This window comes from Xenopus tropicalis, chromosome 5 (genome assembly GCF_000004195.4).
Source record: "Xenopus tropicalis strain Nigerian chromosome 5, UCB_Xtro_10.0, whole genome shotgun sequence".
Lineage (NCBI taxonomy): Eukaryota > Metazoa > Chordata > Amphibia > Anura > Pipidae > Xenopus > Xenopus tropicalis.
In genome coordinates this window covers 66,053,892-66,073,527 of record NC_030681.2, presented here as the reverse complement: position 1 = coordinate 66,073,527, position 19,636 = coordinate 66,053,892, and the positions used below count along the sequence as shown (strand labels likewise).

Below are 19,636 nucleotides of genomic sequence, written 5' to 3'. Positions count from 1 at the left end.
AGCAAACTTTTTATTGGTTGCTATGGGTAAAATAGGCAAATTTATTGCATTCCATTACATATGGGGGATTGAATCTTAATGTAAAATTGGCTTGCTAACATACTTTGGATAGAATATTCACAAAAAAAGCTCAATCTTTTAAATACAATTTTGCAAAACTGATGCTAAAATCACCTTTGGTGAAACAACAATCAGACATTTGTATAATAGTACCGTGATCTAGTACCATGTTATACCTTTGGTATCCCTAAAATGTGTGGCCTCTGCATGATAACAATAGATATTTGCACAAAGGCCAGTGGAAAATGTAAAATTACAGATTAGCCCCAATAAACATCCTTGATTGGTTGTAGTTTGACATTTCTGTTCTAGATTAAATCAGTTGGAACACACTGGGATTGTAGTTTAGCCAGAAAATTCAAATAATGATGAGCAAATTTTTTCGCCAGACATGGAATCGCAGTGAAATTTCGCATTTCGTCATCTGCAATTTTTTTGCGTGAAATGGCACGTCAAAAAAAGTTGAGCTTGCTTCAAAAAATTTGTAGTCACGTAAAAAAAGGCGCAGTTGTGTAAAATTGGGCATTTTTTTCGCAAATTTTTCTGAAGTTTCACACATTTTTTGGTGAATCAAAATGGGACAGATTTGCTCATCACTAATCAGCCAAATGTAGTTCTATCCTTCAGTGGATAAAATGTCTGGTTTGAAGTTGATTTGTTGCTTAAACAATGAATGCACACCATATTTTGTTTCAAAGTAATTATTTTCAGTTAATCTTCAACAATATACTGTATATTATTGCCTTGAGCTAAAAGGCCCAAAGTGAAAGTAAAGGGAGTTTGAATCAATACGACTCATGATAAAATGCAGATAGTGTAGACAAAGAGTGCCTAATAACATATTGAAGTATTCATTTTTGTCACTTTAAATTGATTGGAGGTACAGAGTTTTGGCTCAATATTTTATTTCAAATATTAAGGGGTTGTTTGCCTTTGAGTTAACTTTTAGTATCTTGTAGAGAGTAATATTCTGAGACAATTTGCAATTGGTTTTCATTTTTTTATTATTTTAATGTTTTAAGTTTTTTAATTATTTTAATAATTGTTCAGCAACTCTCCAGTTTGTAGTTATAACAGCTATCTGGTTTCTAGGGTCCAAATTACCTTGGAAACCAGGGAGTGGCTTTAATAATAGACTGATATAAGGCTAGAAGTGGGACTGAATAGAAAAAAGGCCATAAAAAGTAACAATAAAACTTTAGCCTCACAGAGCAATAGTTTTTGGTTGCCAGGGTCAGTGACCCCAATTTGAGAGCTACAAAGAGTTTGAAGAAGAAGTTATTTTGAAAATAATTCAAAAGCTAGAAATAAATCACGTAGACCAACTGAAAATTTGCTTAGAAGTGTTCATTCTATAATACAATAAATTAAATTGAGTTAAATTAAAGGTTAACCACCCCTTTAATGTTTAAACCTTTAAACATTACAGACCCCATTTTATTGTAATCGATTTTTTTTTTTATAAGTAAGTATACATTTTAACACATTGAACTAGTGAAGGCATGAAACAAATGGCATATGTGTTTTTCTGTTGCTGTTCTCATTTTTTCCATTAACTCCATTAATTAGGAATGGGCTATTTTAGAATAGAATAGAGAATATTGCCATTTCATTAAAAAAAATGCAGCACACTAACCATATAGCAAATTTAAAAATATTCTGTCATTCATGGTGTCTGTGGAAAGCAGAATTCTGTTGAAAGTTTTCCTATGTCTTTCTATCCCTATGCCTTACGAGCATAGAGATAATATTAAGTGAATGTATACATAGCTGTCCTTGGTTTTATAAAAAATGGTATGTTTCCCTGCTGTTCTCATGTCTTTAACACTTTCTTCACTAATCCATATTCAGGAAGGAAATACATGCTACAGAGACATTACACTTGTCTAACTAATTATTATACATGGGTGAAATCATACGGCTCAGGATCAGTCAACATATATATGACAGGACAGATAACTTAAAAATTCCTGTCCATTTTTTAATACAAACTTTCTATTGCAGCCCTCAGATTTTGGTAATTAAAGATGTGTATCCAGAGTTTAGTAAACAGTTGGACAGTGGGGTTGCAGGAGACGTGATCTATTTGAATTTTTTTTGTGTGTTTTAGTGGGGTCCCACAGGCAGGAGTGTATTCTGGTCTGGCACTGCCCTAGGCACCGGATCAGTGAGTGCCATTCATTCTGCAGGTTTCTGTATTGGGTCCACTTTTATTTAATATGTTCATTACTGCTTAGGGGATGGTATTATTGTAAGTAACGTATAAGCCTATGCAGCCCAATGAATTCCATCCAGAAAATTGCATTCTTTGAGCAGGATCTTGACAAACTGGCAAGTCAGGGCAGCTAAGTGGCAGATGAGAGTCAATGTTAATAACTGTAAGATCATGCACCTTTTCATTAATATTAATAGGTGTATATCCATAATAGGACTGCACTAGGGAAAACCATAATGGAAAAGGGCCTTAGAGTCCTTGTAGATAATGAACTTGGCTGTAGCAAACTATGCCAGTCAGCAGCTGCAAGGGCAAACAAGGTTTTGAGTAGTGATGAGCTAATCTGTCTCATCTTCTCCAAGAAATTTGTGAAATGGCAAAAATTTATGGAATGCATTGAACTGGATGGTTATTTTGTTGTGGTGTCTTTTTCCATATTGCACAACTTTTTTTGCAGCCATTGAAATCTAGGGGCATTTTTTGCAGTGAAACCTGGACAAAAATGTTTCTCATCACTAGTTGGGTTAATCCCCATCTAGAATATAAATACAGAGACTCTATAAATGCAGAGACTCTATAGTTGGGTGCGGGTTAAGGTCGTGAGAGGGTCGACTTTTTGTCGAACTGCACATCACCACTGTCAATTAGTGCTGCCAGCTTGTTAGGGTATTTTTTTGGGGGGGGGGGGTTTAGGGGGATGAGTTGTAAACCTTTCTTTTTTTTTTTTTTTTTAAATGAATCTTTTTACTTTGCTTTACATTATAAGGATCATACTTTAATTATAAGCAAGAGGTGTAAATATAAAAGAAGAAATCTGAACTGCAACGTTAATCAATCTTTCACTGTCTTCCCAAAAAATCATTAGGGATGAGGAGACTGCTTCATACAGATACAATGATTTCTTTGTGAATCCACATGGTGACTCTACCTAAGCTGATCATAAAACCCTGTTAAAATTATGTTAATCCATTTTTTTTATTAGCAACTTTAGGGTCAATTTAATCCAAGTTTGTGAACTCTAATGTAACTCTAAAGTATATGTAATAAATAATAATACATATTTAGTTAACAAAAGAGTAAAACATGTTGGTTTGACAAATTACCTTTCCATTCAACATAATGTTCATTTTTTGTTTCAGCTGAAGTAAAAACAGAAGAGAAGAAAGAAGGTATACTTGATGCATGGGATGTTAAACAATGCTCATTTGATCAGGATATGGTCCGTGTACTTTATGTCAAATTGTGATTTTGGTTGAAATGTTCCCTGTTGCACTAGTCGTGACCTAGTATTTTTCCTTTTATTAAGACCAAAGGAAACCTAGGAAAACAGTACACTTCAAGGATTAGGGTCACTAATAATGAGGCCCACTGTGGTGTATTCAGAGTAAGGAGTACTATTTTTGTAAGAAATGAAAGAGAGAGAGAGAAATGTGCAAGCTACTTCCAATAATATGGCACATAAAACAGATTATCAGACATTTGTTAATTCAATAGTGTTAACTCAAACACTGAAGTCTAAATTTTTACATTTTTTACCTTATAAGGTTCATTACATAGGGAGCAAAATGTCAGCACACAATAAAAAATATATGCCTTTATTTATTTCAAATGAGCAGTGCTCCAGGAATAATTTAATCACATTTAGCTTAATTTAAACCTTCAGCTAATTTAAAATTTAACAAATCATTTTTGCATACTTCATGGCAGTACAGTCTAAAAGGAATTTTAGGATTTACCATGGTCGCTTCATTCATATAACATTTACAATATTAGTGTATCACAGAATGTTTACAGCTTTATCACCATATATTACTGTATATATTTTATTATTAACAAGCTAAAATAACAGAAAATGCTACAAAAAACAAAGATTTTTAACACTGCACAACACTATATACAAAAGTTCATGACAGGGAGACATAAAATTACATGTGTCTTAGTGATGAGCGAATCTGTTCCATTTTGCTTCGCCAAAAAATTTGCAAAACTGCTGAAAAATTCACAAAATGGTGAAAAATTTGCGACATGTATTGAAGTCAATTTTCGCAGCTATCACTCAATATATTTTTTTACTTGTGAGACTTTTCTCACTGTAAATGCCTTAAAGTCAAAAGGAGTTTTTTCACTCCAAATCCAAATGGATTTTTTTCTCAAGGTTTTTCTCCAAATGCATTGAAGTGAATGGACTTTTTTTTTGTGACTTTTTTCTCATGTTTTTTTTGGCAAATTTTTTTGCCACAGTTTCACAAAAAAATTGGCAATGGCGAAATGCAGACTTTTGCTGTGAAACCATGCCTGGCAAAAGTATTGTCGTATTTTTGATTAAAATGACTCCAAAATACATTTAGCGTTCTGAATCTAATTCACCTTATGTATTTTTCCACTAGCATTATGAGACCATGTTTAATTTTTGTTCTTTATCTACATTGCCATACAACATTAACTAGACAGATTATATTTATTGTATAAATAGCAAAATCTTTTTACACACAAATGCTGCATCTGAAAACTTTAATTCAGTAACTGATTTGGAAATCTATACATTTTAATCAAACTTTGACCAAATAATCTTTGCTAATAAGCTTCATTAGCTAGCCATTGTTAGACACATTATGAAAGTACTTTATTCCGTCACAGATATTACTGTATTGATAATACAAAAACACTAACCGTGCTTCACAGTTGATAACTATATTAATTATTTACTTTTACTGGCATTTTATTACATTGCTGTCAGAAATTGTTTACATTCACAGTGCTCTAACCCTGACATATTATTTATCAGTCTTGTTTATTTGAGTTCCCCCTTGATGTTCCCTTTTCCTTTCTGTATCCTTTGTAATGGTAAACCAATAAAGAATAACATAAAACAAAAATGGAGATGTCCATGAATCTATTCAGAAAAGGCAAACAAGGAAAATACATTTTTTAAAAATGTGTACATCAACTACAGTATTTATCCTAGTCAGAAGGTAGCATTTACTTCAAAAGCAAGCAACTTGGGTGCTGTGGGCTCCCATTTTGTATATAGTTTAAATATAGCATTAGGTTTTCTTTTGGGGCTTAGATATACAGTAAGTATATGAACAAGGATAATGCTGGGTTAGTACACAGAAATCCATTGAAATTTATAAAAATGTCCTCATAGGGCTTTAAAATTTCAGTTTAACTGACACCCTACTTACCCCTTATTCTTGTCTGGTTTCATGTCAATCTTAATATTCTTTTTCCCAGTGTGCATGTCTGTCTTTCTCATAGCCATTCATCATTAATAATTTTGAGTATGCCTTTAAATTAAAATTTCTGATGTATATACAGGTATGGCTTTTATTATCTGGAAATGGTTATCCAGAAAGCCTTGGATTACGGAATGCCATCTTGATTAAACAAATCAAGTCTTAAAATTGATTATCTCTGTAATAATTAAACTGTGCCTTGTACTTGATTCACACTAAGGTATAATTAATTGTTATTGGAGGGAAAGCAATCCTATTGGGTTTATTTAATGTTTAAATTATTTTTTACTTCAAGTATAAAGATCCAAATTACAGAAAACCCCAGGTCTCGAGCATTCTGGATAACAGTTCCCATACCTGCACCTGTTTTTGATCCAAAACTACTCATGCCTCATGTCCTTAAACTGTCTTTAAAATATCTAATTATTGAAAAAGCATCGATTATTGAATCTATGAGCTTTGAATTCAGTGAAAAGCACAATATGTAGAGTGTATTATGGAATATAAAATATTTATTGCTGCAGTTATAACATTGTTTTGCAAGATTTACTGAATAAGCCAGAATCTATGGACTTTTAAAATCATATTCAAAGTTCTTTTATATCAAATAATTTCATCTAGTTATGAATTTTAGATTTCAGGTAAATGCAGTTTGAAGGATTATAATATATTTAAAAATGTATATTAAAAATATATAACAAGCCAGTTGCAAAAGTTACTACCTGTCTCAAATCTAACAAGTTTTCACTTTTTTCTAACTGAAACTATACTATTACCATAACCAAAATAGAAGTTATATGTTGTTTACGATCCAGCACATGTTGAAAATTTGCATCATATTGATTGCATTTTTATAGCCCTTTTATAGCTTTTAAAGCAATCATTTTTATATTTCTTTAATTATATAGTGCTGGCTAGTGATGAGTGAATCTGTCCCATTTCCCTTCACCAAAAAATGTGCAAATCTTTGAAAAGATGCAGAAAGCGGCAAAAAAAAATTTCCACAGTGAATTTTTGCACCCATTTCACTAAATAATCTGCCAATGGTGAAATGCAGAAATTTGCCATGAATCCATGTCTGGCAAAAAATTTCGCTCATCACTAGTGACCAGTTGTGCTCTCAACACTAGAAGTGTTAGATTTCCATTTGAAAAAGCAGATATTCAGCACTTTAACTAAATGGCTTTCAACTAAGGTACCATCGGAGGCAAGAGTCACACTTATGGCAGGAAATAGAATCAGTTAACATGTGCTTACACAGTGAAAATAGTTTCTTGTAGCCCCAGGTGCACGCTGTACCCACTGCCCAGGCAAATAAATACAAAAATGAAAATTGAAAAATGTGAATCTTTACTCAAGTGCCAAAGGCAACATTTCCGGCTTCAATCCAGCCCTTTATCAAGCCTAGATAAAGGACTGGATTGAAGCCTAAAACATTGCCTTTGGCCCTTGTGTAACAACAACCGGAGTTCTGCTGTTTTCATCATTTTTGTACTTATGGCAGGAAAAGCACTATATGTTCCCATTTATTCAATCTACTCCCTTTTACAAACTGCAACAGCCTGGGGAATTCCATGGACTAAAAAAAAAATATATTTTGTTTTATTATCTTATCATTAGTTTTAGTTTAAGGAATAAATTCTCCTACAACTTGGTAACTGGTATTCCTTGTCAGAAAGACAAGTGAAAGCAACTAAAAGTTGGTGGCAAAATACGAAAAAATGTAAAAAGTGTTGAGAAAATGTTCAACATTTATTTTAATTAAAATATTGGGCTTCACTTTCAGTCTCTAATAACTTTCAATAGTGGGGGTTTTAAAACAGCCTGATTTTTGAAGGCTGCATTAAGTACTAGGTTTTGATATTTCCATGAAGGACCCTTCCTAGCAGATCATCTGAATGATTACTGGTGATGTACATTGGCGTGTACATAAACTGATTCGTAGCACTAACACAATCCTTGACCAAGATCCAATGGATGAGAAGATGGCTCTCAAAATCAAACTTAAATAGAAGTTTGCTGAAGAGAAAAATCTATTTTGACGCTTAAAACTTAACTAAAGGTAAGTTTAGAAGCATTGTTGAGGATGATATTATTGCCTTTTTTAAAAAAAAATAAACATAATAGCTAACATTTTTAAAAAATACACATTGCTTATTTATTTATTTTTTTGTGTGTTTCTTTTGGACCTTGGCTGCTTACCAATCTTTAATCGGTACATATGAGTTCTCGGATGTAGGAGGTGAATTCTGTGGGTGCTTCACAATATGATTTCCTGGAACTGGGAAAATACAACCGCAAGACAAGAAAGAAAGACGAATGGCTAAAAATACAAAAGGAAATCCTCACCCTACCCTTGGAGGTGAGTCAGCAAGACCTCCTAAAACATAAACATCCTACAATGCAGAGTGAAGAAATACAACAGACATTGTTCCTGTTATATAATTCAACAAAAAATATTATGCTCTTGGACTTATGTCCTGATATCAGCTATAAAAAGAAGACTAAGGAGAGAAGGCTGAACTTTCATCTACATGATAGTTTTTCAAACAAGTATTTCTGAAATTATTTATAAAACCATCTATTTTGGACGATGATTGTGAATACAAAAATGTGCAGAAAATAAATGTTGTAATAACGAAATGAATTCCAATCTAGTATCCAACAAACCACAAGATGGAGATCCAGTTGAATCATCTTCAGCATGTCAGATATTGACTTATCTACACCACCAAACTGAACAAAAAATCTTTGTGATTTTTTTTTACCACCATTACTTTTTTTTCAATTTACCTCCTCCAATTATTGTCCCATATACTAAATACTGTACTCCAATTTATTTAGCTGTGAAATGTGATATAATTAAAATAAACAATGCTTTTGTGGATGGTATTGTAATTTTAGCATTTAACAAGAGAAAATGCTTTAATATGACTCATAATCAAGTAAATGATAATGTTAAGGGTGAATGAGTTTTATTAAGGAAAATAGAAGATGAGCAGGGTAAAGTTTGGTCTGATTTTGCAATGTCGTTCTGAATTCAGTGATGACCTTCAAATGAAGTTTAGTTTTACCAAAATGTTCAGCTTCAGATGCTGGAAATTTTATAAGCTGTACCTGAACTATGAAAATATGAGCTTAATTAACATTACTTAGTACATTTGTTTTATGCTGCCTATTCCAATACTGAAAAAAAAATATATATATATTCTTTTTTTTTATTTACAATTTTTAGTTAATTCGGAGGCTACAAAACATTGCAATACAGAAACCTGCATATAATTTTCATTCTTGTGGTAAAAAAGAGGAATGGAATTATCAAAATTTGAGTTCAAGGAAAAAACAAGCTAAAAAAAAAAAAAAAAAGCTGACAAAACTTTTGACTGTTTTTTTCCTAATGCTATCTTATTTAATATATAACTTAATCTGAATTGTTGAATTCATATTTTCTGTACTTGGTAAACATTATATTGTTCCATTTATTTTCATTGAGGCTAAAAAATGTTAATATCCTAGTAAACTGAGAAGTTGTTAGAGAAAATTCCCATAAATCCCTATAATACCTTGGCAGTTTCACTTGCCGAGGTGCTTTTGGGCAACTTTTTCTGTTTGTTTGTTTGTTTTTTTAAAAAAAATCCTGACTATTCAAGGATTCAGAAAAACTGCAGCTACATTTTTCCACAGTGTTTTTCTCAAATCAATAAAAAAAATGGCAACCCCTTTAGTCACAAGTCACAAAATTTTGACTCTTTAATTAAGGTCAGTGTACTGTGAAATTAAAAAAAAGTTGAATAATCCCCTGATTTATAATTTATTAATCTTACTTGCTTTATTGTTTACTTGCAAAATATGTCAGATTTGTTTCTCTTTGGTACATGCTATCAGACTTGAAATGTCTTGATAGTGTTATAATTAAAATTCTTACAACCAATTGTACAGATCTCTATGAACTAAAAGCAAATGTAATTTGAATGGGTTGATGGGACTATTAAAGATACTAAAGAAAACAGTTATTCCATTAAAGATACTAAAGAAAACAGTTATTTCATATATATACATATAAAAATGTAACAAAAACAAATATTTGCCTAGGTCTAGTAACTGATCAACCGATCAGATCTTTGATTTGAAACAGCTGACTATGAAATGCTACTTGCTGATTAGTTGTTATGCATAACTAGACCAGTAGCAAATTTTGCACCTTTTATTAAAAAGAAATATTGCTGATTAACATCTAAATTTTTATCTGCAATTTACACAGATAACTTTAATACTTTAATTCTGTTTTCACCAAAAAGGTTATGATTATCAAAGGCACTGTGGCAAAGCTGCCCATATGAACAAAGCTTTAAATACCTTTGCTTGAACTTAGGTCTTATTGAATTATGTGTAACTGATAAGCTGCTGAATCTTCATACAAATGTATCTGCAAAATACTGTTATGAAAGACAGGCTGTTTCAATGAGAGGGCTGTTCAAAAGAATGCTGAGAGTTAACGTAACCAAAAGCTTGGCACCTGATTGGCAAAACAACACAGTAATCAGGCCCATAAAACAGCATGCTTGTCCCCTGCTCTAAAAACAATTTTTTTTTCAATTAGTTTTACTTTAGTTATGGTTATGCTTTTATTATACAAGTATGGGACCTATTATCCAGAAGGATAATGAAAAAAATGTATTTCCACTTGCATTGCAAAAAGTGAAACTGTATTAATAAAGCTTCCACATAACATCTGAGGAAGGAATAGGGTTAAACAGCTCTCCTGAAAATTGTGTGGTATGCATAAGGCATCATGTTGAAGCTTTACTAATAAACTTTCCCTTTTTGCAATGCAAGTGGAACAACGTTTTTTTCATTACTGAGAAGGTACCAGAGTTTCCACTTAATCCCCTGGTGTATATATTTTGTTTTCTGGATAATGGATTTTTCTATTATTTGGCTTTCCATACTTTGCTACTAAAAATTTTTTTTAACATTTATTAAACCCATTTACCTTCAATAAGGATTAATTATATCTTAACTGGGATTGTGTATAAGGTACTGGTTATTATTACAGAAAAAAGAGAAATTATTTTTAGAAATTAGAATTATTTGATTCAAATAGAGTCTATGGGAAATGTCCTTCCAGTAATTCAAATCTAGATAACTGCTTTTCAAATAATGGATCTTATACCTTTAATTGCTTGTGGCTCCCTAACCTAATAGTTATTTACAATTTATTTAATTGTATACTTTTTGTATAAAATAAAATGAATGACGGACATCTCCATTAGTAAGTTAGCATTAATTTATTAAGTCAAGTGCTCAAATCCCCAGTTCAGCTTGACCTCTTTGATGTAATTTGTTTGCTTGTACTTTTCAAAATATAATACAAATGATTTTTCAGCTATCACTTGCCATAATCTTTAAAAAAAAATAATATTTGTGAGTGATACTTGGTATAGTAATTGTTGAATATGGGTATAATAAGGACCATAATGCTGGGGATGTGGCAGAATGCATCTGTTTAAAGTTTTTACGTTCCTTTTAGTCGCCTTTGACTTCTGTTGAATTCTGTTCAACTTGACTGTAAAATATTTATATTTATAATTTATTTATAAATAAATATATATTTATATATAATATTATTTTATGAAATATTTAAATATTTTGATTATTTATTTGTTTATTTGCAGGAAGAAGCCAACAGCCTGCATTTACCGGTATGTTTAATTTTTTTAAAACACATGTTAGGGGCTTGCAAGGGGCTTGTCTATTTTGTCTAGTTTCTTCCCACAGTCCAAAACATACAGACATGTTAACTGGTTCCTAATTATATTTACCCTAATGTGTAAATGTGCTGGGGAGCTCATGTTAGCTCCACTGTGTCAGGGATTGATCATGTAAATGTTAAACAATCTCTGTGTTCTTTAGTACAGGTATGGGACCTGGTATACAGAATGCTCAGGACCTGGGCTTTTCCGGATAAGGGATCTTTCTGTAATTTAGATCTCCATACCATAAGTCTGCTAAAAATCATTTACATTCAGAATAAACCCAATAGGCTTGTTTTGCATCCAATAAGGATTAATTATATCTTAGTTAGGATCAAGTACAAGGTACTTTTTATTATTACAGAGAAAAAGGAAATTATTTATAAAGATTTGAATTATAATGGAGTCTTTGGGAGATGACCTTCCCGTAATTCGGAATTTTCTGGATAATGGGTTTCCGGATAAGGGATCTCATACCTGTATTGTAAATTTAGAAACATCTCAGTAAAATATGCAACTACAATCCATAAAGATATATAAGGAAAATGGTTACTGATATTCCTATTCCTAATAGGGTATTCATTACTACTATACAGGTCCTCACAATATAGCTTGAGATTTTACATAGATTATGTGGCTGATTTACTTATAAACTGTGCCTCTCCATGTTCTTGCCAGCCTGCCCTGTCCAACACAGCCAATGCTCCATTCACTACTTTAAATTATAAGGGGGAAATCTAATAAAAGGTCGGTAATGGAAAAATTATTAGCAATGTGAAAATGTATGCCCTTGTGCAAACAAATTTGCCATTGTGAAAATTTAATATGGGATTTGCAAACACAGAAACTGTTTAGTGACCACTTCTGAAAGTGGTCACTTCGTTTGCAACAGTGCACGTTATATGTAAAAAAATTCTTAATGAAAAAGTTACGTTTGCGCCAGAAGATTACACCACCTTCAAGCATGCCTTAAAAAGTTTGCCACGTGCAATTAAAATTCACAAAGCTATAACAGTCTAATGAACAATATTACATTGAAAAATGCAATTTTTTATTACTTGTGCACATTTTTTTCCCATTTACGACTTTTGTTACATTACCCCATTAGTTTCATATATTATATGATTTTTATTATTTGTGTATTTTGCATATTTGTATATTTTGCATTTTTTTCATATAACAAGCCATGTCATATGGCAATTATTAGTATAATATCACATACAGATATGCCAGCCTTTGTTCCTGCTTCTTTTGCCTGTAACAGCAGAAGCAACTAAATGTGGAGAATCATTGTCCTTTGATTCCTATTGTTGGAACCTCTAAATAGCATTAAAGCACCAATGCTGTTTCACCTAATATAAAAATCATGCAGGTATGGTTTCTGTCAGGCTAATCTTAGTGTTCAAATAGTAAAATGAGACAATTCCACAAACTAGGTTTTTCTCCAGGAAAGCCATGGAGCTATAAGCGCAGGGGTTGCATGACAAGGGATCAGAATGACCAGTTGAGAAGAAAGGATTTTAGGCAAAAAAAAAACTGGGCCAGGGGGTGGAGAAAGAGAGGAATGCGATATCAGAAGACAAAGCACTCATTTCCTTATCTTCTGAGCATATATATATATATATATATATATATATATATATATATATATATACAGTATATTATCATGAAGAGCTCCACAGTAGATTCACCTTTAATAGAAGTTGACTTGGCTCATATTTGGGCAGATGTAGCTTTTTCTTGATTTACCCATGCATTCAGGGAACAGTCAGATGGAACCCACATACTGTAAAATCCTCTGTTAGTAAGTGTAGTGGGTTTCCAGATACCAATAGATAATGATATAATACAGAGTCTGCTTATTGTAGATTGGAACAGATGTAGTTTGCGTGTGTATATGTGTATATCATATAGCACCAACACACTAGGGGGCCGATTCACTTAAGGTCGATAACACTTATTGCATGCTTTTTTGCGTTAAAAAGCATGCGATAAATAAGTACCGATTTATCAAAGTCATTTCGCATGCGTTAATCTGCATATCGCATGCGCAAAAAAATGCATCATCGCAAAGCGTTATTTGTAACGCATTGCGTTAATTAGCAAGTATGAATATTACTTACACATGATTCACAAACACATATGAAGCGTTAAACGCAAAATATCGTGTTAATCTGTGCGATTATTAACACCTACTTGCGGTTCGTGAGCTTTTGGCAACACAACATGGAGTTTGCAGTCGTATTTTTTCAAGTATGTGTTGGCCCTAGAGTGATGCATCCTCCAGTTTTCAGGGAAATGGTGATTTTAAGAACGGTAGTTTTCAGAAAGTAATGGTTATGTGCATAATATATCGCTTGAAAATATGGCAACCCTAATCATATCATATAGGGCCAGCTCATTGTGGTTTCACTTTCTTTGTGTGCCTGGGGCAGATACAGTTCTACTGTATTTATATATACTTAGGTTTTAAAGGAGCACATGCACAATGTTGGTTATTTTACAATATGAGTGCATCTATATAGAATTCAGCATCCCAAGAGATTTTATGATATTGGGCCTTCTTACTATAGCTTCCCTTTGTGTGTATATATATATAAAGGAATCCTCTCAATAAATACTTTTTTGTTTTTTTCACAAGTCCCTATGTGTGCGGTACTCTGTTCTTATATATATATATATATATATATATATATATATATATATATATATATATATATATATATATATATATATATATATATATATATATATATATATATATTATTTATCATTTAGCACCCCCAATTACTTTGTCATGCTGCTTCCTTAGCAACCCATCTACTCTGCAAAGACCACCCTCAAGCTGCACACAGCTAGCTCAAAGGGTAAGGTCAACCAACCACTTTGGCATGCTGCTTTCGTAGCAGCCCATCCACTCTGTATTGACCCACCTCCAGCTACACATGCCTAGCTCAAAGGGTAAGGTCAACCACTTTGCCATGCTGATTCTGTAGCAGCCCATCCACTCTGTTGAGATCACCCTCCAGCTCCACATGGCTAGCTCAGAGGGTAAGATCAACCAACCAATCTGCCGTGCTGCTTCCGTAGCAGCCCATCCACTCTGTAGAGAATGCCCTCCAGCTGCACACACCTAGCTCAGAGGGTAAAGTCAACCAACCACTTTGCCATGCTGCTTCTGTAGCAGCCCATCCACTCTGATGAGACCACCCTCCATCTCCACTCTGAGCTAGGCATGTGCAACTGCAGGGAGGTCTATACAGTGTGAATGAGCTGCTACAGATGCAGCATGGGAAAAAGTGGTCGGTTGACCTTACCTTCTGAGCTAGGTGCGTGCTGCTGCAGGGAGGTTTCTACAGAGTGAATGAGCTGCTAAGAAAGCAGAATGGTAAAGTGAATGGTTGACCTTATCCTCTGAACTAGGCATGTAAGGTAAGTTAAGTATCCAGGATGGAATCAAATTGCTTTTGAAAGTCTGTGTAGGCATTCTAGCCTAAACCATGGGCAGAGTAAGTGGTCATTTGTAGCAATATAATGCTACAATTTCCTAGGACAAGTCTCCTGGCCAATGGAATGTTCTAGTTGTTTTGTTTTTCTTGTTCTTATTCAGTTTTCTAGCAGTGGTCTGCTATAACACACAACCTAGTAGTAAGTTCCCCTTGCTTTTACTTGCCCAACCAATACACATCCACAGTTGGATGGCTGCTTTGCTGGTGGTTGCACACGATTATTTATTATTTGAAATGTATTATTAATTATTTATGTTTTTGCATATATATACAATGTTAAAATAGTTATATTATAAGGCTATGGGCCCATTTTATTCCATCCTGTGGTACAGTATGTTTGATACAAAGAAAATGTATATTTTGTTTAACATTTTCTATGTTTATTAACTAATAAGCAATAGTTAATACGTTATGGTGGGGACAAGCACAACTAAAGGTTTTCAGTTGGGTTCATAATGGTGGTAGGACCTTTCCAGAGTACTGCACAGGTATATTTAGAAGAGGGAGAAAGGAGGGTCTCTGCTGTTACTTACTGGTTTCTCTACTTTGTAAACCCTTATTTGTTAAATCATTGTATGGTCCCTGTGTATTATAAATTAATGTAAAGTGCTGTGTAATTTGATGGTGCTATATCAATAAATAAATGATGATGATTATGAAGATAAAGAATATAACTAATCTCTCAGAAGAGATTAAAATATGTGAAAGTAAACAGAGGTCCATGACCAAATGGTATTTATCACAGGGTTATAAAAGAGCTTAGCTCTGTGATTGCCAAACATCTGTACTTAATTTTTGAGGATTGTTTGTGGCAAATTTATTTAATTATTATTAAATATTTATTTAAAATAATTTCCTGTTCAATTGGTCTTATGTTTATTCAGGGCAAGTATATGATAATTAATGATATAATTGAGTACGTAACCTTTGCTGAAAGTATAACAATAATGTTTTGCCCATTGCTTATTTGCATTGCTCATTGAATTGTTTTGTTTCAGGACTTAGAGGTAGACACTTGTAGAGCCTTCTGTTGCTCAGCAGCTGACTTAAGGATATTATATAATGTGTTCTGGACTATACAGTATATGGACAATATGGAGGCTAGTATTATATGGGAAAATTTGTGTTTATGCATGTGTATAGGGGAGCAGTTTTAATCTATGCCAAGAGCAGTCATATCTTTTTTTATGACTCACTAGGGGCATGGTAAAACTGCTTCCTGTTTTACACCTTAAATGTCTGTGAATATGTTGTGCTTTACACTTGTGTGAACAATAAGGATTACATTGCAGCTAGTTCCTGCTTGAAAACAGTCCTTATGCATGTTCTACTAAATACTTTGTGGGCTCTTCTGGATGATGTTGTCATTGCAGATTATATGAATTCCTTTAATAGGGCTTGGATGACTTTTTTAACAACCACAATACCCAAGGCTATTAGAATACTACAATTCTACAGTTAGTTCAGTATCGGTGCTGCTATATAATTTACATATGTGATAATGTGATACATCTGAATACGTACATACTGTATATACAGTATGGACTTGGGTTCATTCTGAAGAGTTGTTGAACTTGACAAAATTTTGTATTTTTTAACCATAATTAACTATTTAAATATGTAACTTTTTATTACTGGGCACAGATAATACACAGAACCATTTTAATGATACAGAGCATATTTTCTTTTTACCACCAGATGGCATACTAGATAGGATTATAAACTATTTGTCCAAAAAGTTATTTTATTGTATAGTTTGACTTTAATGCTATGTTCATTGTTCAAGTATTTATATTTATAACTTGCAACCAAGATAAGATGTAAACACAGTAAAATATTTAGCAATTATTCATTTTTATTTACTGAAAGATGTAGAAATCATGTTATAAACTACTTAATTAGATTAAACAGAGATTTAGAACTAAAGTCATAACTTTTCATGTTCTATAACTAATAATGTTAGTTAGATGTGTAAAGCATCATGCAATACTATAAACAAAATAATAGAAATCTAAAACAAAAAAAAGTATAAAAAATCAAGGCTGGTCTATATGAACAGAACCACTGTTGGTATTGGGCAAAATTTAAATAAAGCCATACCAAGGAGAGTGGAGGACCCGGGTGTCTATACCCCAAGCCTATTGCTAATTAGCAAAGTTCAGAAGTTCCACACAGTCAAAACTTGTTTGTGCCGATAATAACTCACCGTGTCTTGAATGTGGTCTGGGTGCTTAAAGCCCCGAACCCGTAGCCAAGGGTGGTCAACCATACAGCAGAAGAGACAACTCTAAGCACACTGGACAACAGGATATCCACTTAAAATTTCAGCTTTATTGATACCATTAAAAGCAGCGCGCCTAATGCGTTTCGTGCGCATGCGCACTTAATCATAGGCAGACAGCATGTAAGTTACATCACACTAAAATAGCAATATATTAATGAAACACATCATGTTCAAATCACATTAAATTAATGACACACTTTACATTTGCATAGCTTAAATTATACAGTCAAAAAACATTACTAAATAAAAAACAGACAAAAAAGCAAAAACAATGGATATCCTAAATAGGCTCCGTTGTGGAACCATATAATTTAGACATAGCAACTTATATCAAAAATGGAATTCAAACCCTTTGGGTGATGTGTATCCAAAGTAAAGATCCAATTCACCTCTGAACGTAAAAGTTTATCTGAACCTCTTTCATCAGGTAGTATTCTATCAATCACCTGGATCTGTAAATAGGATACATCAGCATTGCAATGTTGCAAACTTTTACGTTCAGAGGTGAATTGGATCTTTACTTATAATAATGTCCCGTTTGAGCACTGAAGACCAAAACTGAACAGCATATTCTAGATGGGGCCTTAGCAGCGCTCTGTAAAGGGGAAGAATAACACCCTCCTCCCGTGAATCTATACCCCTTTTAATACAGCTCAAAACCTTGTTTGCCCTTGCAGCTGCTGCCTGGCATTGCTTGCTACAGCCAAGTTTATTATCTACAAGGAACTCCAAGGTCCTTCTCCATTATGGATTTGCCTAGTGCAGTCCCATTAAGGGTATACGGGGCTTGCATATTTTTACATCCCAGGTGCATGACTTTACATTTATTCACATTAAATCTCATCTGCCACTTAGCCGCCCAGATTGCCAGTTGGTCAAGATCCTGCTGCAAGGATGCCACATCCTGGATAGAATTGACTGGTCTGCAGAGTTTTGTGTCATCTGCAAACACTGATACATTACTTATAATACCCACCCCTAAGTCATTTATGAGTAAAAAGAATCCAAAATTATTTTTTAATTATGTGAATAGTAAAAAAATGAAGCAAGAAGGGTGGGAACCTTATTATCACGGGAGGGTAAGTTGGTTGATGAGAACGGGGAAAAAGCAGAAATTTTGAACTCTTATTTTTCATCTGTCTATACATCTGAGGAGCCAGCTAATGAAGGCTTCCCTTTTAATATGTCCAGTTCTAGTAATTTAGCTACTGACACATGGCTCACTCAGGAGTAAATTCAAAAGAGACTTGGACATGTAAAGGTAAACAAAGGTCCAGAACCGGATGGAATTTATCCCAGGGTATTAAACAAGCTTAGCGCTGTGATTGCCAAGCCTCTTCACTTAATTTTTCAGGATTCGTTGAGGTCTGGCATGGTGCCGAGAGACTGGCGAATTGCTAATGTGGTGTTGTTATTTAAAAAGGGATCCCATTCTCAGCCTGAAAACGATAGGCCTGTTAGTCTGACATCAGTAGTAGGAAAGATTTTGGAAGGGGTAATAAGGGATAGGGTACTTGAATACACTGCAGTTTACAATACTATAAGTTTGTACCAGCATGGTTTTATGTGTAACAGATCTTGCCAGACTAATTTAGTCGCCTTTTTTGAGAAGGTGAGCAGGAACCTCGATGCTGGAATGGCAGTTGATGTCATCTACTTGGACTTTGCTAAAGCGTTTGATACAGTACCTCACAGAAGGTTAATGATCAAATTGAGAAATATTGGCCTTGAACATAATATTTGTAATTGGATAGAGAACTGGCTGAAGGATAGATTACAAAGAGTGGTGGTAAATGGAACATTCCAGTCCTTAAAAAGGATATTAATGAGCTGGAGAGAGTACAGAGACAGAGGCACTTGCGAGGAGACATGATTACTCTGTACAAGTACATTAGAGGGGATTATAGGCAGATAGGGGGGTGTTCTTTTTTCCATAAAAACGATCAACGCACCAGAGGCCACCCCTTTAGATTAGAGGAACGGAGGTTCCATTTGAAGCAGCGTAGGTGGTTTTTCGCGGTGAGTGCAGTAAGGTTGTGGAATGCCCTTTCTAGAGATGTGGTAAGGGCAGATTCTGTTAATGCCTTTAAGAGGGACCTGGATAAGTCCTTGAAAAAGCATAGTAATCAAGGCTATTGTGATACTAATATCTACAGTTAGTATTAGCAGTTGTATATATAGTTTATGTAAGTGAGTGTATAGATTGGTAAGTATAGGTTGTGTGTGCTGGGTTTACTTGTAAGGGTTGAACTTGATGAAGTCTGGTCTTTTTTCAACCCTATGTAACTATGTAAGTTAAACATGGACCCAGTAAAAAGTGGACCCAGTACAGAACCCTGAGGGACCCCACTGGGAACCTTACTCCAAGTAGAGAATGTACCATTAACAACCACCCTCTGTACCCGATCCTGTAGTCAGTTTTCTATCCATGTGCAAAGGACTTCACTAAGACCAATAGACCTTAGTTTAGAGGCAGGAGTTTGTGGTACGGTAGAACGGTATCAAATGCTTTGGCAAAATCCAAATAGATTATATCCACTGCATCCCCACTGTCCAGCTTCTTACTTACCTCATCAAAA

General features: G+C 33.9%; 1 protein-coding gene across 50 annotated transcripts in view; it reads left to right on the top strand.

Annotated features, from left to right (window-relative positions):
• trdn (triadin) overlaps positions 1 to 19,636 on the top strand; it is a 245,141-nt gene that overhangs the window by 166,267 nt on the left and 59,238 nt on the right. For all 50 annotated transcript variants that reach the window (XM_031902115.1, XM_031902106.1, XM_031902107.1 and 47 more), the window contains 2 exons: positions 3,415 to 3,444; positions 11,187 to 11,213. In XM_031902115.1, coding sequence (XP_031757975.1) covers positions 3,415 to 3,444; positions 11,187 to 11,213 — 57 coding nt within the window. The remainder of the gene's footprint in view (positions 1 to 3,414; positions 3,445 to 11,186; positions 11,214 to 19,636) is intronic.